The following is a 24,708-nucleotide window of genomic DNA, read 5'->3' as shown; positions in this document are numbered from 1 at the left end:
TGAAGGAAAAATATTGTTTTTTTTACTATTTGCTGCCATCCAGTGGAATAAAATAAGACTTTTTGCTTAAAAACAGAGAACACAGAACAGAAATGGCATGATTTTAAAGAATTTTAAAATAGTTATCTTAAAATTGTAAACATTTACATTGTTATTTATTAATTATTGCGATCATTTCTTAAAATATAGGGGATTATCTTTAAAATTAGACAATATTTATGAAATTAGTCCACTGTATGAGTGAACAGGGAGCTTTTGAATTTGAGTGTGAAAAATTTCAGGCGGCTGCCCAAAAATCATGCAGAGTATAAGAGGTTTTAAAAATTGTTAGTTTATGTGCTGACACATCAATATGACACTTTTACATCTATGACGCTGGAACGTCATGGTGTCATTCGTTAAATCTACATTTCAGGCATTGATGTCCTGGAGTGTATCCTCACATTTAATCCTATGGACCGGCTGACGGCAGAAGCAGCTCTGTCTCATCCATACCTGCAGAGATACTCGTGTCCTCAGGACGAGCCAGTCTCTCAGCAGCCGTTCCGCATAGAGGACGAGCTAGAGGACAGTTTGGCCACTGAGCACGCTCATGCATTCAGCTCCCACTGGGACAGGTACAACACTCATATGTCATACACTAAGTACTCTTTTCGACCCTCAAAGTTGGAATCTTTTCTTTATCGATGATGGAACATGTTACAGTTTGCCTGGCAGTCGTAGTTCCACTTCTGCTGACAGAGAGCAACAACTGCAACAGTATTAAAACCATTCTTGCTTTATAAGGAATGTTGTTTCATCTACATGCATGTGGCTAAGAAGATTTTTTTTTAGTTCATTAATTAAATGTCATGTTTCAAATACCACATTTGGTATTTATTATCCACTAACCACATTTTCTCTAACTTTAACTTAAGTCTCAGAAAGGAAGTGTTTTAACTGAAATTATGCAGCAAAAAAAGGGAGATTTAGATTTATTTGATTTTTTTTGGTAAAATCTGTTGATGTTTGGTTTTGATTTTCTAACTGGGATCTTTAACAATAAAAGTATGATCATTAAAAGTTTGCAGAAATATGCATACTGGGAAATGAAACACACAAGGCAATTTACACAGACAGAAACTGAAATGCCTGATTGTCTACTGATGATGTAGAATGCTGCTTAAATATAGAAACTCATTAAATCCCTGCATAATTAAATCTCATAGTTGACTCTTTGGCAACTTAATAAGAATGTCATTGTTGTTGTCCTCTGCGTGGCCATATGGCAGATCTGACAGGTCTTTCTTTACTGATCAGAGCAAGCAGCGGGAGGTGAATTGGCTTTTTAGCTCAGTGCACGAAGATCAAGACCACAGAAACTGATAAATGACCTTTAAAGTTTAACAATATTTCTTGACACCACATAAAAATGCTTTTGTTTGACAATAATTTTGACTGATCCCTAAAGTAATTCTCTTACACTGGAAGTCAGTGGGGCATTCTGCAGGGTTTAAAAGCACAAATGCGAAGCTCTTATTTTTGTTATTTAAAGCACTTAAACTAAGCCTATATTTATTCTTCCATCCTAAAATATGTATTATTTGAGCTTAAAAGTTGTTTAAATAATTGTTTTAGCGATTGGACTGCTATTCCAGGCAGATGAGCTTTGGGTGAATTGTTCTTCATATAAACAGTCCCTTTCTGGTGTCCTTGTGCACATTATGTGAATAAGTCTACACCATTCCGGAGCGGCATGACGTGTCACGTCAAAAGCAAGTTGCTCCCATTATAATTATAGATGCTGTCTACAGTGGATGTGACCTTTGCGGTGTTCATGTTGCACCAACAGTTTACCGATAGCCTGTTCTATTTCTGATGTGGTGTTGCTGAAGTCTTCTTGAGCTCAAAGCTGATTGTCAGTACACATTTTCTTATTAGAATGTTTGCTTCTACATGTGCAGTGTAGAAATCACTGCAGCACGATATCAGTTGCGTCCAGTGTAGACATGATGGTATCAGAGTTTAACTTTGTGCTCACAAGGTTAGTAAGCGAGTTTCCACAGAAGTCTCATGTTAACTCAATTTTAATGTTTATTCCGATGCAACGGCTTGCACCATTGACTTCCATTGTTAGTGCATTACAGTACATTTTTGATTGTTTTTACAAACTGAGGGACATGTCTAAATTATTGTCTGAAGTAATCAACATTATGTAACAGATGTTTACGACAAAGCGCAACAGTGCCCATTTCAGCCATCTTGGTTTGAGACATATTTTTCCATTGAGACTTTACAATTAGGTTCCATTTTTTAACATTAGTTAACAACATTAGTTAACATGAACTAACAATGAACAATACTTAAGCATTTATTAATCTTTGTTAATGTTACTTTCAACATATACATTTTTTAAATCAAAAGTTGCATTTGTTAACTTTAGTTAATGCACTATGAACTGACATGGACTAACAATGAACAATTAAATTTTTATTAACTAACATTAACAAAGATTAACAAATGCTGTAAAAAAATATAGTTTTCATTGGTTTTTTTTCATGATACCTAATGCATTAACTAAAATGTTAACAAATGGAACCTTATTGTAAAGTGATAGGACCATTTTTCCTATTTATTTCTTCTATAGGGATGCCATAAAAAAGAGTTCTAAGTCATGAACCAAATCAATCAGCTCCGAGGTAAATCATGCCATTACAAACTTTAATTTGAAGCAAAAAAGTATTTGAAAATTGGACAAAAAAACAAAGTTACAAGACTGTAGCCTACTTACCGTCTTACATGAGGGCATCATGAAGTATTGCGATTGACGCAATTGAATTTTATGTGATGGAAAAATCTAAAAATTTTGATTTTAAGTTGTTAATTATAGAAACAATATACAGTATTTAAATTTTATTTCAAAATTTTCAAATGATTGCAAATTTAGAATTAGTTTGAGTGTAGGGGGACCGACTCGATTGCGTCATGGAAGTGGGCGGTTGTTGCAGTGTTAGTTTGGCATGCTTTATTTAATGTGATTCTCTGATTAGTACTAGTAGAGTGTTTCTCTTCAGGATCATGGGTAGTAATTTCTTCACCAGAAATTCCGCTATTATACACAATTTCTAATACTGTAGATGGCATCAGAAGAGGCATATAACATCGATTAAAGGCTCATTTATACTTACTGGGCGAACAGGCTTCGCTTTGTTTGCCTACAAATGATGACGAAATGCAGTGATGTTTTTGTTCTGCCAATGTGTTCGTTTGGTGATATTTCTACTGTTCACGCACATCTCTGAAATTCTTGACAAAGGAGAACTTGACTAGTCGAAGAGCGTTGATGATTGATTAAAACTAATCATGGGTGTGGTTTGGATGTGACTTTTTTCATTTACAATTGGCATGCCAGCTGAGGCGTTGTTACCTAGATTACTGTCGTTACAATTGATAACTTTGAAGCCTGTTTCTCAGAGATTGTGCAGAAATATACTTTTTTTTTTTTTTTTTTTTTACATGATTTGCAACACAAACTCTACAAAGACAGTGCGGCCACGACATATGAGTAGAGAGAGATTGGAGTTTTTAAAAGTGCAAGAGGTCGTGACAAGTTTAATAAAGCAAAGAAGTGACGCGGCGCTAAATGCGGTGGTCCATGGAGAGAAAAACCTGCATTATTGGCTTTACTTGTGGCAGGAACAATACGTTAAACACCATGACATCACCCTAAACAAACTAGTTTTAAAACGAAGTATAAACACCGGCTTTGTTCACCCAAGAGAAAAAAGTTTGGCTTCTTCCAAAGTATAAACCAGGTTTATCAACCTCAGAGCTCACAGTAGATCTGTCTTTAAATGTTTTTACTTCTGGAACCCGACTGTTGCGCTCTCTGGAACATGTGTTGGACCTGGGACATTCCTATAATGTAACACAGTGGCCAATTGCTAATATGGTCTGTTTAACACTTTTGTATGTAGCAGTGTTCATGTTTATGTTAAAACTTTTCTATATACTTATTCCAGGTTTAATGGGAGTCTGTCATCAGACAGGTATTGGCAGCAGCAGGAGCAGTGTGGGTGCATGCAGAGCGTCTCGGAGCTTGGAGAGGTAGAAGAGGATGAAGTTCAAAGAGATCCACGAGCAAGTGGCTCTGTGTCCCTCATTGAGGAGGCCCAGGTAGATCCTCGCAAATACTCTCACAGCAGCTCTGCCGAGCGTTTCCTGGAGCAGTCCTCTCTGGACCGGGTCTGCGGTCACTTAACGGAGCTAGACTGTTGTCGTTCCTGTGATTACAAGGTCGGCTCTCCCTCCTACTTGGATAAGATCGCATGGCGGGAGGGGAAGCCACAGCACTACTCTGAACCAAAGCTAATACTGGACCTTTCTCACTGGAGACATAACAGCATGTCGGCTCCAAGAGGGGGCAGTATGGAAAAGCTTGTCTCAGAGCCTGGAGATTTATTCAAGGAGATCTCCCGTTGGGTGGAGAGCACACAGTCAGGGCTCCACTCTCCTGGTTCTCCTCATGAACCTCACACCTCACCATGTTCTCCTCCTCAACCCCTCTCCCCTACAATGCTGCCACATCCTCACATGCAAATCCAAGCACCTTTACTACTGTCCACCCCTGACCATCTACATGAAGACAGCAGAAGTCCTACCCCTTTCTTCTCCTCTCCTCCTTCTCTTTTGCCCTCCTCCCCTTCCTCTCCTCATCACGGTTTATCTGATTATCCGTCTTCCTCAGTTTGTTGTGAAAATGATGTGGATCCTTCACAGATGGGCCCCTCAAGAGAGGAACATTTTGACCTGGATGTGTTCATCGCTCAAGCTCTTAGATTTTGTAGTCAGAGTGAGGTACTAGGGGAAAACTCTAATGCTCCCAAACAGAGCAATAAAAGCTGTGTTCATAATGTCTCGGACAACAGTGCTTCCAAAACACAAACTCCAACCCCTGAGATGGTTAAAGCTCAAGGGTGTATTAAAGAGCACTGGTTTTGAATGATTCTGCATCTTTGAGCACTTTTCCACCATCGAGCCGAACAGTTCTGCACATGGTGAGTATCAGTCCCAGTAGCATTTCCACTTAAACACAGTTCGGAACGGTATGATTACAAACTGTTCCCAAGTCGAATTTCTCAACATGGTTAGCCAAGTGGATTCAAGAGAGAACCATGCTGGTGTAACGGCTTCAGTGACATGGCAACTCACGACTGGTCACTTGCTCAGTCAGTCTATTCTATTGGCTAATCCTGATTTCGCAGCACCACAATGAAAAAAGAAACCATAAGAGTGCAAACGAACCGGGATTGGTACGGAACGACACGTTTCCCCATTGGCCTGATGGTGGAATAGCACCATTTGATTAGTGCAACTTATTTAATTTGCCATGAATGAATGTGACTACTTTTGTAGACCAGAGGGTTTTGATAATGTTGTTTTATCACCCAAATCTGAGATTCTGTAATTCATCAGAATTTGGTATAAAGTCTGTATTTACCCCTAGAATGAGGATTACCTGGGAAAAATATCTGAGATTTCACATTTTCAAGCAAATAATGTAATTAAGTGGCTGTTTTATTTAATTTTACTAAAAGCATTTTATGAAATTGTATTCCTTGTGCAACACCAGGGAAGGCTTTGCCTGTTTGGTGGTAATATAGCGCAACAGTTTAGTTCCAGAAGTGAAAATCCCATTCATTTTTTCTATAGAATAGTTAATTTTTATAGATAACTTACAAACTTTTAAAAACAGACCAACCATGAGCTCGAAGGTTGTTCATCGATATTATATGCTTCTGTTGAAGCCATCAGTCTGCGTTATTTCAACTTCATTGTTTAAAATTTGTATTCAATAGCGGAGTTCCTGGAGAACAACTACTGTACACCCGTGGTCCAGCAGAGAACGATCCACCAAGAATGGTGGCCAAGAAAGCCCGCCAAACAAGCCTGGTAGCGATCGCTCACTCCCATGACACACTGTGAAAGACGCAAAAGAGTCTTTCTCCTTCACCCTCAAACTTACATATTTGTATATACCGGAATATTTTGAAATAACTATAAACTAAATTGTTTCTATAGTTATAATCAACAACATAAAATTAAAGTTTTATATATTTCCATCGTTTTATATTCGATTACTTCATTCGCAATGCTTCATGGGATTGTACTTCATGTCCTCATAAAAAATGGAAAGTACACAGTCTAGTACCTGTGTCTTTTTGTCCAATTTTCAAATACTAAAATATTGTGACCCACCTTGGAGCTGACTGGTTTGGTTCATGGCTTAGACTTTTCATAAAATCCTTCATAAAAGAATTCTATGGAAAAAATGAATAGGAAAAATAGTTTGAGAACCCAGGCAGCTGAAGAAGTGGGCAGGCACTGTTGCGCTCAATTTCAGATGTTTTAATTCAATGTTTTGTAATACATTAATTCTATTTAGCACAAACTTTAGTCAGTGCTATTTGATCATTAAGAATTCATTAAATAAGTGGAAGAGGTGTTTAAAGCAGTTTTACACCTAAAGAAATAAGGACTTTTGATAAATGTTTAAAATGATGTACACTCGCATGAAATTGATTAGACTGCATTAAGTGCCACGTTAAACCCAGATTTTGAGAATAAAGTAGTAACATTACGAGAATAATCTCATAATAAGCCTTTTATGAGAACGAAGTCAAAGTTTTGAAAAAAAAAAAGTAGTAATATTTTGAGAAAGTCATGAAACATCCATGCTATTTAAAATAAGGGTGGCTCTAATTATAGCGGCCAACATGTTATCAATATTAGAGACCAGCTGAATATGACCACTTTATCTCAGAAACCTCACTATTATTGGACACTTTTGATTAAGGAATTTATTAATCATAGGTGACAAATACGTCTGTGCATTGGGCATATATACAATGCCAAGGGTTGCTGAATCAGCCAGCAAAATAATAAAAAATAAATACTTTGTACACCTTTAAAACATCAATCAAAAATTATAACAGGAGATGGGCAGTTTTGTTATTCTTTGTAATTTTAATTCCCATAATTTAATGAGTTAAAATGCAGACAGCTTTCACAAAGTTCCAAACAGAAAGAAAACAGCAATAGTACATATGCAGATTTGTAAGTCTAAAGCCCTGTCTTTAAAGATGGTACCAGACAGTTAACAGCATAGCATTCACATCATTGCAATACAGACAACACACAGCAGGCAATCAGCAGGCCATCAGAGGATTGGGCTACACTCTATTTTCAAGTGCAGATAAATTATATTAGTACAATATGGGGGAGTCTCACAAGGCTGAAAAGAACAGTTATCCTCTTATCAACACAACAAGCTATAATTTATGCTTTCAGGTTTCCAAATCTTACATCGCTACTACAGCCCAGTGTTATACTGCCTATGTGAAGGATTTTGCTATGTACACATAGTGATGCACTGCTTCCTGCTATGTCATAGCAGGAAGGCTTGATGCAAAATATTGGATGCCGGTTAGTAAAAACCTTTACTGGATCTTGCTGTGCCACTGTCGGTCTAAACATTGGTATTGCCATTGCTGGTGCAGGTCTGACTGACCACAGCTCAATATTGCGTTTCAGGGAAACAAAATTACAAAGTTATTCAGCCTTACTTTTCAAAAATAATCATGAAAAATCATTGAAATTTAACAACGCACAACCACCGTCTCTCTCACACAAAGGAGAGTCTTCCCTGGGCAAGAAATAACAATGGATATATGGAGCCAATCCACAAGAATTGGCAAACCTCTGCCTGAACTGTTCTTACATTGTCTTTTTTTCTTTTCTTTTTTTTTTACGATAAAATCATCTACAAGACAATGTTTGGTGGTATTTAGGACTGAACATTCTTGTAATATTTACTTTTCATCTTAATTGTTGCTCAGGTCTGTTTTGAGCCCAGTTCACTCTCCATGTGAGAAGTCACCACCCAAGTAGAACTCATGTAGAAAAATATAGTTTAATGAAATGTATATATATATCTATTCATTTCTTCTTTTTTAGTTTTACTTTAATCATATTCACCATGTAAAGTTGTGTACTACATGTAGCAGTCTAAGGTAACACAGGATCATAATGATTTACACTGCTGTAACACAAAATGACATGAAACACCTTGCACTATGCCTGGTTATTTCACATTTAATTTGTGATTAATCATTAGTCTTTGATTGGCAATTTTAGGCAACTGCAATGAGTTATTCTACAATATGATTACAATGTAAACACCACAGTACTGAAGTTAGTGTATCCAACACACAGTAAAGCACAACATTACAAGGCAAATGGCCATTTAAGCATAGATTTGTTTTTCATGAAAAATAAAAACAAGTAATAATACACAGAAACAGCAACACTTTGCAGTGGTTCAAAGCCACACATTTGTACAGTTTCCAAATCTGGTGACTTAAGGTATCGGTCACACCTCTTTCATTCTTAAGCCTAGTAATATCATTTTATGTGAGCCTGGCCATATTTTGGACTAAAGTCATGTTACATTTTTGGTTTCGTGCCCACAAAAATCAACCTATGTTTTTATATGTTGACCTCTCTCCATATAACACATTTGTGCCACTGAATCATACATCAACCTGATATTCTGATTTTAAAACATGTCTCGGTGCGATATTACATGTATTAGAGGCTTTATCAGTGAGGCTGAATCAAGTAGCTGGATTCTGATATGAGATTCACCAATAGCCAGGCCCATCACAGGGCTTCCGACACCGCCTCTCAAAAGTTCATGTACGTATGTGAATGTGGGCGTAGTGGGTAAGTCCATGTTTGTGTGTTTTTATGTGTGCTAATTAGGGGGTTTTGGCTGCTCTGGCACATACAGGAATTATGTTGGCATTATCCACTGGGCTCTACTGACGTCTATGACTAGACTGAAAAGACTGGGATATTCTGTTACATAACATCCTTTATATAGCTTCCACAATACAGTGTGGAGATTTGTTTGAAAATTCTTTAGATTGCAATTAGTGAACACTGTCAAAGAATATGGCAATTCAACTTGAAGACCATCAGAATATTTTGTAAAAAATATCAGTTTTACAAAAAGAGAATAAAATTAAATGGATCCAAATCATCTATGGATATGTATGAAATAAAAAAAAAAAAAAAAAAGAAATCCATTACTAAAAAAATCTGATATTACTAATTTGGATGCAGTGCCATTTAGGATACAAATCTGCTCCCATTTTCCCTCATGTGAAGTTGTTTATCTACTGATTTGCAGATTGTTCTTGGTAAAAAAAAAAAAATGGGAGCATGAAAAGATATTTTGGAAAAAGCTTTTTGCAATAACAATTTATGGTATACCTTGACATAATTATGGATATAGTGTCTCGTCATAGTTGAAATAATTTTTGAATCTTTGATCATTTTTATATGCTTGGTAGATCATATATTTCCTACAACTACCAAAACTGGTCTAAAATCTCCTTGTAAAAACAAATCTCCTCATTGTAACAATATAAGACCTCAAAATGAGAAAAAAAAAAAGGTTTAAACTTCAAAGTTGAAATTATATATATATATATATATATATATATATATATATATACATACATATATATATATATATATATATATATATATACATACACACACACACACACACACACACGATAGAAATTATAGCATACATAATTCAAAACATGATTTTGACTTTCACACCTGTTGTGTTTTAAAAAGGTTTGAATGGTAACATATCTAAAAAATAAATATGATAGTAAAAGAATAGGGAATTCTTACACATTACCCAAATGATTGATCTTATAATATTTTATGTATCATGAGATAGCAAAGTTCTGTTTTGTGTTATTTAGCTTGTCCTTATGTAGCATAGAGGGTTGGCTGAGGTATGTTACCAGCTGTGCTGATTTTAGTGATGCAGTGCTAACGCACGTAACACAACAGCAGGATGCCTTTCAGTGTCATTGCAAAAAAAAAAATTTTTTTCCTTTTGACCTTTACAGTTTGATCTTTTTACAAATGGGAGTAAAAGCACAACTATTACACACCGCACATGGCATATTTTAAAACAAATTATGGTTTAAACATTTAGATCAAAAAGTAGTTGGATAACTAATTTGAGCCAATAAAAATGTAGCCTTTAAACTGATTCTCAAATCCCATTCTCTGTTTGAGATTGGCAAGAATGCATTGATATATTTGATGTGTGTATTTGTATGTACACATCCGTCCAGTTCTCCATCCGTTTACTCCCTTGAACATGTGCAAACTGTAACTGTAGGACCACAGATGTGTGAACCATATTTAGGACTCTTAAATGTACCACTTCATATCACTGGGTGCAAAAGATCTTAGCGTTTATAGTAACATTTCAACAAAACAATGGAAAATGGAACGGAAATAAATACTTTCGACAAGATTAAAGATATTTAAGTCAAAGGATTCTGGATGCTTTTCCAGGCAGCATTTGTAGACAATCCCCTCCCTCCGGCTGTCCCCTTATATCTTGATTTTTTTTCCTGCTGTCTTTCTGTTTTTTTTTTTTCATTTATTACCTTCCTATACCTCCCCATTCTTCATCTCAAACATAAGGCAGTATGCCATAGACAAACAGGGCCATAACAGCGGCGCTGAAGAGGCCTGCTACAGGGACAGTGACGAACCAGGCCAGGAAGATGTTCCGGAAGAGCCGCCAGTCCACACCCTTTCTAGAGCGGATCCAGCCCACCGCCACCACTGAGCCCACCTGCACCCATGCAAAAGGGCAAATCAGCAGCAGCAGAACAATACATAAACCTTTGACAGTGGGCCCAATAAAGTATTTGGACACTTTTGGACAATTAATCCACAAGTACAAATATCGAACCAAGTGGCATCTGCAAACAAATGCAATTGATGAGTTTTTCTCAGAACTAACTTCTGAGCCATTTTTGTAATTACTTTAACCAACTGGTCTCAAGTTGACCAAGTATTTATTTAGTTTTTATTTATATTTTGAAACATAAAACTTATTAATGTGAAAGGTTTTGATTGAATAGTGTTTGTGCAAAATTTCTTTAAATAAATGCAACTTGGTTTGATATTTCTTATATACAGTATAATGCAAAGACATTCAAATCATTCTAAGGATCCAAATACCTTTTGGAGCTTCTGTTTTTTAAAAGAACATGGATTTGATTATTATGCTGTTCACATTTAAATATCCTGTGGTGCTCTTGGGCAAAGAGGTTTTGAGGACTATTTTGCCATTTCATATATTAAAGTGCTTATGTGCTAATAAAGATATTTTAACAAATAACTATGTTCAGAATAGTATCCTACCACTACTCCATTACTAGCACCCCTTTTACTATATCACACAATGCAGAGCGCTCAACTGATCTTCCTTTTCAAGTGTGACGAATATTAAAATGTGACGAATAAACAAAAGTATTATCATTGTCAATGTTTAAAATCTTGATACATTATTTGATTAGGCTGTCAAAAGTTCAGACAGTTTTAATCAAATCATACATTTGAAAATGCAAATTAATAGAAAAAAAAAATTGTAGGCAAAATAAAGTGCATATTGTGCATTAGAGCCCGACCGATATGGGAATTTTGAGACCGATACCGATTTTAGAGGGGGGAAATTCACTGATTACCGATATGGTGGCCGATATATATAATTTTTGAGATAGAATGAAAACAGACCTTTTCTATGTGGATTTTTCACAGATTTCGGTATATGACTATGCAAAGGTACTCAGAAGGCTGCTTTCTTAAACAAGTATTTTTATCAAAGAATATTTGAAATTATTATTATACATTGTCAACAAATTCTAGAAAATTGAATCAGAACACTGAGAAAATAAAGAATAAATAAAAATACAATAAATAGCTAAATAAACATCAGTACTGTTCAAGTTCAGGGGAAACTTTTGACGGTGGAAAACCAAACTTTTAAATATTACATTTTATAAATGCAATGACTGGAATTGTTCAGTTGAAGGGGTACCAAACTGTGAATCCTGAACAAAACAGTTTGGTGAATACATGTTTACACATTAGCTTCCACTCAACTGACAAGCAATGAAAGTAACTGCGTGGTTAGCTAGTTAGCTATAAGCTCGTTGTCACGGACAGTAAAAGATGGACTTTATTTACTTTCCAGCATTGCGTCTCACCAACTAGGTAACAACGTAGCATGAAGTCAACACTCAACAGACACAACCCACCACCGCACCGTTGTCTGCTGAGCTGCAAAAAGATGCTCTGATGTTTACCTTTCAATCTGCTACATTACTGACTGCACTGACAAACTATAGCTGTCTAACAGCAAACAGATGTGATAAACATGAGTGACATGGTTGTCAGGGACAGGTTTAATGTTATATTAGTTATACTGAAAAGGGAAAATGATGGGGTCATTGTTTATTAACTTTCCAGTATGTATTTCACAAACTAGTTAGCAACTTACCAAGAAGACACCGCTCAACTCCGCACCACTTAACTCCACACTGCTTAACTCCGCACTGTCTGCAGAGCCACCGTCAGTTCAGCTCTGTAAACAGTGGAGTCGGAGCATGCTCTGCTGGACAAACTAATTTATGACACCAATTCTAAAGCATTGTTTTCTGCATTATATGAAGCATTATTTCATCATATCTGTGCATATCGGTAAGCATATACGGTGATAATATCGGCCGGCCGATATATCGGTGCATTGTGTGCAGTACGGCAGTATTACATTCTGAACATTGCCATAATATCTGTTATATGCCTTGGAATTACAAAATACATAGATTTGATTAGTTGTGCAAATTCCTTGATAAAAATTAGGACACAAGAGCACCACAAGGTCTAAAATTAGTTAAAAAAAGAAAAAAAAAAGATAATAATAAAAAGCCTACTTTGTTGTGGTTTGTCATAATGTTCTGCCGAGTTACATTAAGTCTACATACTGAAGAGGCATTCAGAATTAAGACCTTTGGCTCTATTTTCATGAGCGCGCAAAGCGCAGCGCTACAACCGTACAATACGTCTTATCCAATTTTCGTGAGAGCGCTAATTCTAAGTGCAATTTCGTGCCAGCGCAAAGCACAAGTGGGCATGGGTGAGAGTGTTTGCACTATCTGTGGGTGTATGCGTGCAAACTGTGGGTGTACTGTATGTTAATGAGGTGGCGCAGAGCACAATTTGCTATTTTCCTAAGTGCGCTAAGACGTTTCAGTCCCACGTCTGTTTTCAGCACAAAGTCTAAAATTAGCTCCGACATTTGCAGTTTGGAGATTCCACAAGCATAAAGTTCAAGTTCAAATTCTGAAAATATAGTGGAACATCAAATTATTTCTCTGACAATCACAGCTGTAGCCAACAACATTTTATGAGATTTGTATTAAACTCTATTTATGATCTAAACTGTATGGTGTGTGATTTGTGAGTGATTTTTAAGTCACTGCAAAAGAGGCCAGTGGATGAAGTTGGAGAGGGTAAAATGTTTGGATTTAGAATTATTTTTTTGATCATTTTATTTTGATTATATTTTCGCTTCATCTGAAGTGCAATTTGAATTTAGAATTTTTTTGGTTTAATTTTTTCATGTTTCAATAAATATTAGAATTTTTCAAAATCAAAATCGACCAGTGAAAGAGAAGTGCATTCTGATAGAATCACTGTTAATACTAGCCATGATTTGTGTGTAAGTAGATGAAAATGATTAATAATACTTACATTCTCTATAATTTAATACTTACATTATCTATAATTTCAAAAAAGATTTTACCTATGTCCTTATATTGCATCATGTCCTATTGTATAATTTTAGCACAAATCCTGATGAGAATCACATTTTCCAAGAGCATTAAAGGAGCATGTCTTAGAAATATGCCTGACATTCAACAAGGACGTAGATAATGCACAAAAGAATGTAAGTCTCTTTTTCTATTCGTCTATTTACTATACCAAAAACTGATGAATGTGCTGTCTTTGTTTATATCGCTAATGCTTGAAAAGGAATGGACAACATAATTAGCCCTTTGCGCACGCAATTTCGCCACACCCACTTGCGCCTAGAATTAGCGCATGTTTGCACGGAAATACCAAAACTTCATGGCCATGCCCATTGACTTGGCATTAGCGCTCTTAAAATAGGGCCCCTAGTGTCCAGTGCTTTTAACAAAGCCATTATATTTCAATGCATTAGTCATATTTATCCTTGTGCCTGAAAGGCAGTCAAGTCCTGCGTAACACAGGGCAGCGGGAGGAGTAACATTTCCCTACATGCTGTGTGACTCGGGTTCTGGTGACAGGTGTTGTGCTAGATACAAGAGCAATCTGGCTCTTCTTATACGGTCAGTGTAACCGAAGACTTTGTCACAGGGGGGCTAAATTTGGAACAAAAGTCAACCCAAAGTCAACAACAGAAAAGGGAATTGCTCTCTAAATGACGTTGGACCTTTAAATTCTCCCATAAATTTCTTCCAAATCTATGCAGAAAATTTCTTTCTATGATCTATGCAGACTTTATGTAATATGGTTGATCTCTGGGCCACAAGCCCAAAGCATGTTCCATATTCTAGGCAAGCATCATAACCTTTCTGTGAATTTAGTAGTATAATTTGCTCAGCACATAAGATAGAGCTGCTGAGAATGTGATCAATATCAACATGATAGAAATGTGAGTCCACTGCTGCAATGTCTTTGTTGCAATTTCATAATATGTACTGTGGCCCAAAAGTATTAGGACACCTAAGCCACATTTAAAACTATTTGAATGCTTTGATCTTTCAGTATATAACAAAATATCAAACCAAGTGGCATTTATTTTTTGATATAGCACAAAAAACATTTTTAGCAAAACATAAAAAAAACAATAATAATAAAAAACAAACAATAGATATATTGTTTAATATAAATTTAATAAGATGGACATTTTCTGGTTGTCACACATGTTGTTACTCTGCCAGCACCAGGTGTGAACTGACTTCACACATCCACTAAAAATGCACCAGTTAGCTCCAACTGGTTAAAATTAAAAATGGAAATGAAAACTCAAGTTAGCTCTGCGAAAAGGTGTAGCTTCATTTGTTTGCTGATTCCATTTGGTTTGATATTTTGTATCTAATGAAGCAAAATTCAGACATTTTCAAGTGTGACTTAAGTATACAAAAATGTCCAAGATTATTTTTGAGGCCACTGTAGGTGGCATACTGTATCTGGATGATGCTGATCTGGACATGAACTGCTTCTAAATCACATATTTTGAATTCATATTTTGGATGCTGGAGGCACAAAAGCATGACGCATGCAAGTGATAGAACTTCTAATATACAGAGTGAACCTCATTCTCTCCACGTTCAGCCTCAATCAGGCTATACAGCATCAGAAAGATATATAGATGAGATTCTGTAAATATGAAATAAAAGCACTTATAAATCAGAATAGAGGTCATGGAGTGGAATGAGGTATCAGACATGCTTAAATGCCCTTGATTCGCCTTGTTCCCCAAGAGCATCCTGAAACCTCAACAAAGCACTAGCAGGAAAATAGAGAATAAATTAAGGTTAGCTCCTTTCCACTACAGGGATTTGCGTCAACAAAAAATAAATAGGTTTTTACATTGATTTTGACTTCTGGAGAGATTGATGGACTGAATTCTTCTCATTTTACATTTGCACATGATTTTCTTTGGATGGACTTTCATTTGTTAATGCAAACCATTCTACAAAAAGGAACAAAGCTGTTGGCCTATGGTAATGTGAACAAATTAACTACTTTTAAATGGCATTACTGCAAGTTACATTGTGTGGTTAACACATGTTCAGCATCTGGACTACAATCAGGGTTCCCACACTTTTTGATCAATGATTTTCCAGTTTATTAAATAAGGATTTTTAAAATTATTTTTACAGAGACTGCACATCCAAAGAGCAATATCTAGCAAATGTAATATTTGAAACCTTAGAATAAGCAGAAAATAATAAAATAAAAAAATATTCACTTTAGAAATGTCGATTTTTCCAGGCCTAGAAATCCCAATTTTAAAATGAATCACTACGGGAACCCTGTACAATGTAATATGCAGTAACTTCCAAAAATATACAGACTTTGCTTCAGTAAATGCATTTTCTTTAGCCTTTTAGGTAAATCAACTAATCACTTGAAAAAAGTAATTAATCATATTAAAATGAATCAAAGCTGCAATCAAGGAGTTACATGTTTGCAGAGGTGAGCACTGATTGGTTGTTCTGTGATTATTCTAATGAAGCCATGGGGGTGGAGCTTAGCACTACCAAAAGCTTCATTACAATACCAATACCTTGCAGTGGGTGGAGCTTATAGGAATGCCCACATTTGAGGCAATAAGCACAGTTAGAGCGCTCATTACTTCAATGCAAAATCCACTGTGAAAAGACGACAAATGACAAGACAGGCAAACACATCAGATAAACATGACACCCAAGGCATGGAGCAAGACACAGTGACCCGAGCCAGCATGGACAAATACACTGCAACATGCCATGAGAGAGATGAGGAGGGGGACAAAAAGATGATGCACCACATGAAACACATATCTGTGAAAAGAAGACTGCGTTCTTTCAAGTCTTAGAGAGGAGAGGGGAACACTTGTCTTCATTTTTACAGGGTTTGAGAGAGCTGTGTTGGCCATAAAGAGAGGTTTCCTTGTCATCAGCGTGCAATAAAGTGGATTTATACTGGTCGGAAACAGAATCCAAGCCAAAGATATCAGTAATTGGATGGCTGAGATCAGAGACTCTAGAGTGCTTGCCAGAGTAATCTTGATTAAAAATAAACGCATTTAAACATAACATTAAATTCAAAGCTCATCCCTTTAAGTGGCATTTCTCATGAATAGGGTACAAAATAGACCTGAAACATTTAAAAAATGCCAGTGAAAAGAGGTGCGTAACCTTCGGGAAAATGCTGTTTGTCCACCTTAGGAGGTTAAACTAAAAATTATATGAGCCATTTTATTTTCCATTTATTTTATAACCATTTGGGACAAGTCTAAATGGACAAGTCAGTTAAAAACCCTAATTTGTGATTTTTATTTTTTTTAATTAAATAAAATTAATTAAAACTTTAAAAGTGTTATAAGATATTTTTCAGTAGGGGCTTGCTAGTTAGCAAATCAAATGTTTGTTTCTAGTTATTGATAACTTTATATTTCTCATATATTAAAGACAATATATATTCATTTGATCTATTTTGTTACAATACATTTAATAAAAGGGTCAAAGGGTCAAGCTGGACGAACACAGTTAACACTACAAACAGACATATTATTATTTTTTTTTTTTTTTTAAGTCATTTATGACTACGTTTTTGAAATCAAAATAAGTTAAAGAATTTTTTTTTTTATTTTTTTTTTTACAATTAATTAAATATAAATTCAACATGTGGCAAGTACAATGTTGTTGTATGATTCTAATTGTTGGATACAGTCGAGAAGGTCAAGGCCACAAAATAACCATTTTAAAGAGGATACAGACATTTGATGTGTTTTAAACCAGCTACTTTTCATGCTATGTTCATTTAATGTTAGATAATACTTTGTCTAATATGTTAAATAGTTCTCTCTCTGAAAAGCATAATTTATCCATTTATTTATGTAATAGAACAACAAATTGTATCCTATTTGTGGAAAGGGCCAAGTGTTGATCTACAGTGAATTCAAAAAGTATTCAGAACCCCCCCCCCCCTTTTTTTTTCTGTGTGATGTTGCAGCCTTATGCTAAAATGCTTTCAATTATTTTTATTTATTTTTCACATCAATCTAGACTCCACACCTCATAATGACAAAGCAAAAACCAGATTTTTTATAAATTTGCAAATTTATTTAAAAGAAAATACTGAAATTTAGCTCAGGTGCATCCCATTTCTCTGGATCATCTTTGAGATGTTTCTACACTTTGATTGGAGTCCACCTGTGGCAAATATAATTGATTGGACATAATTTGGAAATGCGCACACCTGTCTATATAAGGTCTCACAGCTGAAAATGCACATCAGAGCAAAAACCAAGCTATGAGGTCAAAGGAACTGCCTGCAGAGCTCAGAGACAGGATTGTGTCAAGGCACAGATCTGGGGAAGGCTACAAAAAAATTTAAAAGCATATTAGCATAAGGCTGCAACATAAAATATAAAAAACTAAAATAAATAAGGGGTCTGAATACTTTCTGAATGCACTGTATATCCATGTCATTAGCACTTCCATCATATGCTAAAGCTGAAATGGATGGCACCTCTCAGTCCCTATAAAAACAGACAGCTCCCTCCTCTCTCCAGTGGTGTGCACACAACAACCTGAGAGGGTCAGCTGGTGTCAGACCCGATCTTTACCTTGCAGTGTGTGGTACTGATTGGAAGTCCGATATTGGACGCCAAAACAACAGTGAGCGCTGAGGCCAGCTCTATAGTGAATCCACTGCGAGGGAGGGCAACAAAACACAACTTTATGTAATTGCAGTTAAACCAGTAATGACAATGCATGCTGTCGAGAGAGGCCGGTACACATGTACAGCATGCAGGTCTGGAGGAGGCAATGTTTGAACATGCAAAAACTCCATGAGGAGATCCTGAATTTGATACAGTAACAGGAAAACAGGGTTGAGAGGTGTTTTGTGAATATATTTGTTACCTATATTACATGTGTGAGTGTGTATTGTGAGAAAGTGAAAAAGAATTTGAAAAAGAACGCAGGTAGAAACAGTGGCAGACTATGACTGTGCTGAAATTTTAATACTGATAAACTCTCTTGTGGCCTCTTAACGCAAACACATATATGTTTACTAGGCTATCCGAGACTCATGTGGTATTAATGTGATACATGTGGCATTAATCTCCATTTGTGGTGATCTTGTCACAAGTGGACATATATATATATATATATATATATATATATATATATATATATATATATATATATATATATATATATATATATATATATACACACACACACACACTACCGGTCAAAAGTTTTGAAACTCTTACTCATTCTTTATTATAATTGTTTTCTTTTTTTTTTTTTCTTTTTTTTTACATTTTAGAATAATAGTAAAGTCATCAAAACTATGGAATAACATCAATGGAACTATGGGTATTATGTTGTGACTAAACAATATCTAAAATAAATCAAAACTGTGTTATATTATAGCATCTTCAAAGTACATGCAGACATGTACTCTTGACATTTTCTCAACCAACTTCTTGAGGTATCACCCTGGGATGCTTTTTAAACAGTATTGAAGGAGTTCCCATATATTTTGGGCCCTTATTGGCAGCTTTTCTTTATTATTTGGTCCAAGTCATCAATTTCAAAAACTTTTTTTATTTTTTATTACATTTTAGTTTTATAATGAAATAAATTAATATGGTGGCACAATTATATTTTTGTCTACAAAACTAATTTCAAACATTTAAGCATACGCCTTCAAATCAAAAGATTTTTAAGATCATGAGAAACATTTCAGTCAAGTGTTTCAAAACTTTTGACCGGTAGTGTGTGTGTGTATATATACAGTTGTGCTCAAAAGTTTGCATACCCTGGCAGAAATTGTGAAATCTTGGCATTGATTTTGAAAATATGACTGATCATGCAAAAAAACTGTCTTTTATTTAAGGATAGTGATTATATGAAGCCATGTTTTATCACATAGTTGTTTGGCTCCTTTTTAAATCATAATGATAACAGAAATCACCCAAATGGCCCTGATCAAAAGTTTACATACCCTTGAATGTTTGGCCTTGTTACAGACATACAAGGTGACACACACAGGTTTAAATGGCAATTAAAGGTTAATTTCCCACACCTGTGGCTTTTTAAATTGCAATTAGTGTCTGTGTATAAATAGTCAATGAATTTGTTAGCTCTCACATGGATGCACTGAGCAGGCTAGATACTGAGCAATGGGGAGCAGAAAAGAACTGTCAAAAGACCTGCGTAACAAGGTAATGGAACTTTATGAAGATGGAAAAGGATATAAAAATATATCCCAAGCCTTGAAAATGCCAGTCAGTACTGTTCAATCACTTATTAAGAAGTGGAAAATTCTGGTATCTCTTGATACCAAGCCAAGGTCAGGTAGACCAAGAAAGATTTCAGCCACAACTGCCAGAAGAATTGTTCGGGATACAAAGAAAAACCCACAGATAACCTCAGGAGAAATACAGGCTGCTCTGGAAAAAGACGGTATGGTTGTTTCAAGGAGCACAATACGACGATACTTGAACAAAAATGAGCTGCATGATCGAGTTGCCAGAAAGAAGCCATTACTGCGCCAATGCCACAAAAAAGCCCGATTACAATATGCCCGACAACACCTTGACACGCCTCACAGCTTCTGGCACACTGTTATTTGAAGTGACGAGACCAAAATAGAGCTTTAAGTTCACAACCATAAACGCTATGTTTGGAGAGGGGTCAACAAGTATTGTGCTCCTTGAAACAACCACACTTTCCAGAGCAGCCTGTATTTCTCCTGAGGTTACCTGTGTGTTTTTCTTTGTATCCTGAACAATTCTTCTGGCAGTTGTGGCTGAAATCTTTCTTGGTCTACCTGACCTTGGCTTGGTATCAAGAGATCCCAGAATTTTCCACTTCTTAATAAGTGATTGAACAGTACTGACTGGCATTTTCAAGGCTTTGGATATCTTTTTATATCCTTTTTCATCTTTATAAATTTCCATTACCTTGTTACGCAGGTCTTTTGACAGTTCTTTTCTGTTCCCCATGGCTCAGTATCTAGCCTGCTCAGTGCATCCACGTGAGAGCTAACAAACTCATTGACTATTTATACACAGACACTAATTGCAATTTAAAAAGCCACAGGTGTGGGGAATTAACCTTTAATTGCCATTTAAACCTGTGTGTGTCACCTTGTATGTCTGTAACAAGGCCAAACATTCAAGGGTATGTAAACTTTTGATCAGGGCCATTTGTGTTACCATTATGATTTAAAAAGGAGCCAAACAACTATGTGATAATAAATGGCTTCATATGATCACTATCCTTAAATAAAAGACAGTTTTTTTTGCATGATCAGTCATACTTTCAAAATCAAAGCCAAAATTTCACAATTTCTGCCAGGATATGCAAACTTTTGAGCACAACTATATATATATATATATATATATATATATATAAACTCAGCAAAAAAAAAAAAAAAGAAACATCCCTTTTTCAGGACAGTGTAATAAAGAAGAAGAAGAATGAGCTTTATTGCCAAGTATGCTTGCACATACAAGGAATCTGTCTTGGTGACAGGAGCTTCCAGTACACAACAATACAAAAACAGCAACAAGACTTTAAAAAAATAATTACAATTGAATAAAAAATAGATAAATAGTGAAAAGAAAAAAGTATATATAGAGTAGACAATATATATAAATATATATATATATAACCTGAAAATTTTGTATAAATCCAAATAACTTTACAGATCTTTATTGTAAAGGGTTTAAACAATGTTTTCCATGCTTGTTCAATGAACCATAAACAATTAATGAACATGCACCTGTGGAACAATCATTAAGACACTAACGGCTTACAGACGGTACGCAATTAAGGTCACAGTTATAAAAACTTAGGACACTAAACAGACTTTTCTACTGACTCTGAAAAGCACCAAAAGAAAGATGCCCAGGGTCCCTGCTCATCTGTGTGAATGTGCCTTAGGCATGCTGCATGGAGGCATGAGGACTGCAGATGTGGCCAGGGCAATAATTACAATGTCCGAACTGTGAGACGCCTAAGACAGCGCTACAGGGAGACAGGAATGACAGCTGATCAACCTCGAAGTGGCAGACCACGTGTAAAAACACCTGCACAGGATCGGTACATCTGAATATCACACCTGCGTGACAGGTACAGGATGGCAAGTCACACACGGGAATGCACAATCCCTCCATCAGTGCTCAGACTGTCCGCAATAGGCTGAGAGAGGCTGGACTGAGGGCTTGTAAGCCTGTTGTAAGGCAGGTCCTTACCAGATATCACCGGCAACAACGTCACCTATGGGCACAAACCCACCTTTGCTGGACCAGACTGGACTGGCAAAAAGTGCTCTTCACTGACGAGTCGTGGTTTTGTCTCACCAGGGGTGATGGTCGGACTCACATTTATCGTTGAAGGAATGAGCGTTACACCGACGCCTGTACTCTGGAGCAGGATTGATTTGGAGGTGGAGGGTCCGTCATGGTCTGGGGCGGTGTGCCACAGCATCATCGGACTGAGCTTGTTGTCATTGCAGGCAATCTCAATGCTGTGCATTACAGGGAAGACATCCTCCTCCCTCATGTGGTACCCTTCCTGCAGGCTCATCCTGACATGAACCTCCAGCATGACAATGCCACCAGCCATACTGCTCGTTCTGTGCGTGATGTCAGTGTTCTGCCATGGCCTGTGAACAGCCCGGATCTCAATCCCATTGAGCACATCTGGGACCTGCTGGATCGGAGGGTGAGTGCTAGGGCCATTCCCCCAGAAATGTCCAGGAACTTTCAAGTGCCTTGGTGGAAGAATGGGGTAACATCTCACAGCAAGAACTGCCAAATTTGGTGCAGCCCATGAGGAGGAGATGCACTGCAGTATTTAATGCAGCTGGTGGCCACACCAGATACTGATGGTTACTTTTGATTTTGACACCCCCCCAACCCCCCCTTTGTTCAGGAACATATTATTCAATTTCTGTGAAACTTTGTCTTAGTTGTTGAATCTTTTTATGTTCATACAAATATTTACACGTTAAGTTTGCTGAAAATAAAAGCAGTTGAAAGTGAGAGGACGTTTCTTTTTTCTCTGGAACTTTTCTGAATACTTTTTTCTTTAAAAAAATTAACTATAATTAGAGTTTCTGCACAATGCTAGGGTTGCTATGGTGTTCTGAGTGGTTGTTTGCATGTTGCTATGCAGTTGCTAGGGTATTAAGGGTGGTTGCTAGATCATTACTTACTGGCCCAAGTGAAAAGAGCCAGCCCCCAAGTTTCTACGTTATTCTGGTAAGTAGATATGGCTCGGTCACTCCTTAAATGTTAGTCTATGGAATCTGATGATTTTAGCTATCATTCATGTCCGTAGCATTAACGTTAGGGGACGAATTACGCACCAAAGTTTAATAATTGCATGACTAATAGTTAGTATGAGCAATAGTAACAGTGATGCATGCCTAAGTTACCACCTCTAATAAATACTCTAAAAGATAATATATTGTGCCTAAAATCATGTATTTTTGCCACCTCAGAGTCTGTTTATAGGGCAAATGAAAAGCTACTGTTCGGACAATCAACTCATTCTCGTTTGTTTTTGACGGTTTGCCTTGTTACTAAGAGAACTTAAGGTTGTAAAGGCCACATGCACAAGTGTTTTGCTAAATTTAGCGAACCCAGGCAGTTCTGGGTGGAGGGTGCAAAATAGTAGCCAGTCTCTAGAAACTGCCTTTATTCTAGAGTGTCTTAAAAGTTTAAATGAGAATAATGCTGCCGTAATTTTTAAACCAATTTGTAGTGTCAACAAAAAATAAAAAATAAAAAAGACTGAGGGCAAGCATCCAAACAAGAGAGGAGAAATGCAGATTCAACACAGAACTAATCTAGGCAAGAGTTCAAAAGCATATAAACTTTTGTGACCCTGTCTGCAAAAGCACATGCTCCATTTTTTGAAGTCTAATATTACACCTTCAGGGCAGTCTAGTCTAGAATTTTTCCAAGCACAGTAAATGACCAAAATCTGATCCATCACCTATGCAATTTTTCCACCTGCTAAAAGAAAAGAAGAAAGGCTTTTGTGTTAATAAAAGACATAAAACATGGAGTAGTAGTATGTTTTTGGACATGGGTTTACCATAGGAGGTCATTCATTTATAAAGAATTTTGCTGTTATTTCAAAACTATTTCATTAATTTATTTCACAATATTCACTGTGCAATTCTTCTTTTTTGTGTAAGTTTACTCTTATCTATACTGTTTATTATTTTAATTTTGTCTAATTATTGAAATGTACATTAGTGATAGACCGATATATTGGCCGATATTTGGTCATTTTGAGGTTATCAACATACTGATGGCAAATTGCTCCTGGCAACTGGCAAATTAACAGATTTGGTAAATTACTCTTACAGTTGAAGTCAGAAGTTACATACACTTAGGCTGAAGTCATTAATACACATTTTTTTAACGCTCCACAGATTTCATATTAGCAAACTATAGTTTTAGCAAGTCGTTTAGGACATCTACTTTGTGCATGACATGAGTAATCTTTCCAACAATTGTTTACAGACAGATTGTTTCACTTTTAATTGACTATATCACAATTCCAGTGGGTCTTACATTCACTAAGTTAATGGTGCCTTTAAGCAGCTTGGAAAATTAGAAAATGATTTTTTAGGATTAATGCATTTTAAGGCCTACCTTCAAACACAGTGCCTCTTTGTTTGACATCATGGGAAAATCAAAAGAAAATCAGCCAAGACCTCCTGTCTGTTTCATCCTTGGGAGCAATTTCCAAACGCCTGAAGGTATCACGTTCATCTGTACAAACAATAGTACGCAAGTATAAACACCATGGGACCACACAGCCATCATACCACTCAGGAAGGAGACGCATTCTGTCTCCTAGAGATGAACGTAGTTTGGTGCGAAAAGTGAAAATCAATCCCAGAACAACAACAAAGGACCTTGTGAAGATGCTGGAGGAAACAGGTAGACAAGTATCTATATCCACAGTAAAACGAGTC

The 24,708-nt window shown here is 36.4% G+C and overlaps 2 protein-coding genes across 9 annotated transcripts in view; one reads left to right on the top strand and one right to left on the bottom strand.

Moving 5' to 3' along the window:
- The window catches only part of LOC127424334 (mitogen-activated protein kinase 4-like), a 30,918-nt gene extending 21,794 nt beyond the window's left edge, over positions 1–9,124 (top strand). For all 5 annotated transcript variants that reach the window (XM_051669415.1, XM_051669416.1, XM_051669413.1 and 2 more), the window contains 2 exons: positions 416–617; positions 4,002–9,124. In XM_051669415.1, coding sequence (XP_051525375.1) covers positions 416–617; positions 4,002–4,980 — 1,181 coding nt within the window. In that variant the 3' untranslated portion in view covers positions 4,981–9,124. The remainder of the gene's footprint in view (positions 1–415; positions 618–4,001) is intronic.
- A 136-nt stretch (positions 9,125–9,260) lies between these two features.
- LOC127424335 (sodium-dependent phosphate transporter 2-like) overlaps positions 9,261–24,708 on the bottom strand; it is a 67,724-nt gene continuing 52,276 nt past the window's right edge. For 2 of the 4 annotated variants that reach the window (XM_051669418.1, XM_051669420.1), the window contains exons 10-11: positions 18,317–18,401; positions 9,261–10,717 (exon numbers count right to left, since the gene is read on the bottom strand). In XM_051669418.1, coding sequence (XP_051525378.1) covers positions 10,553–10,717; positions 18,317–18,401 — 250 coding nt within the window. In that variant the 3' untranslated portion in view covers positions 9,261–10,552. Of the gene's footprint in view, positions 10,718–16,270; positions 16,356–18,316; positions 18,402–24,708 lie in introns of all 4 variants that reach the window. The other 2 variants (XM_051669419.1, XM_051669421.1) reach the window with 2 other exon arrangements.

This window comes from Myxocyprinus asiaticus, chromosome 33 (genome assembly GCF_019703515.2).
Source record: "Myxocyprinus asiaticus isolate MX2 ecotype Aquarium Trade chromosome 33, UBuf_Myxa_2, whole genome shotgun sequence".
In the NCBI taxonomy this organism is placed as follows: Eukaryota; Metazoa; Chordata; class Actinopteri; order Cypriniformes; family Catostomidae; genus Myxocyprinus; species Myxocyprinus asiaticus.
Note: the sequence above shows the minus strand (reverse complement) of the source record. Positions and strands in the feature narration are given on the sequence as shown.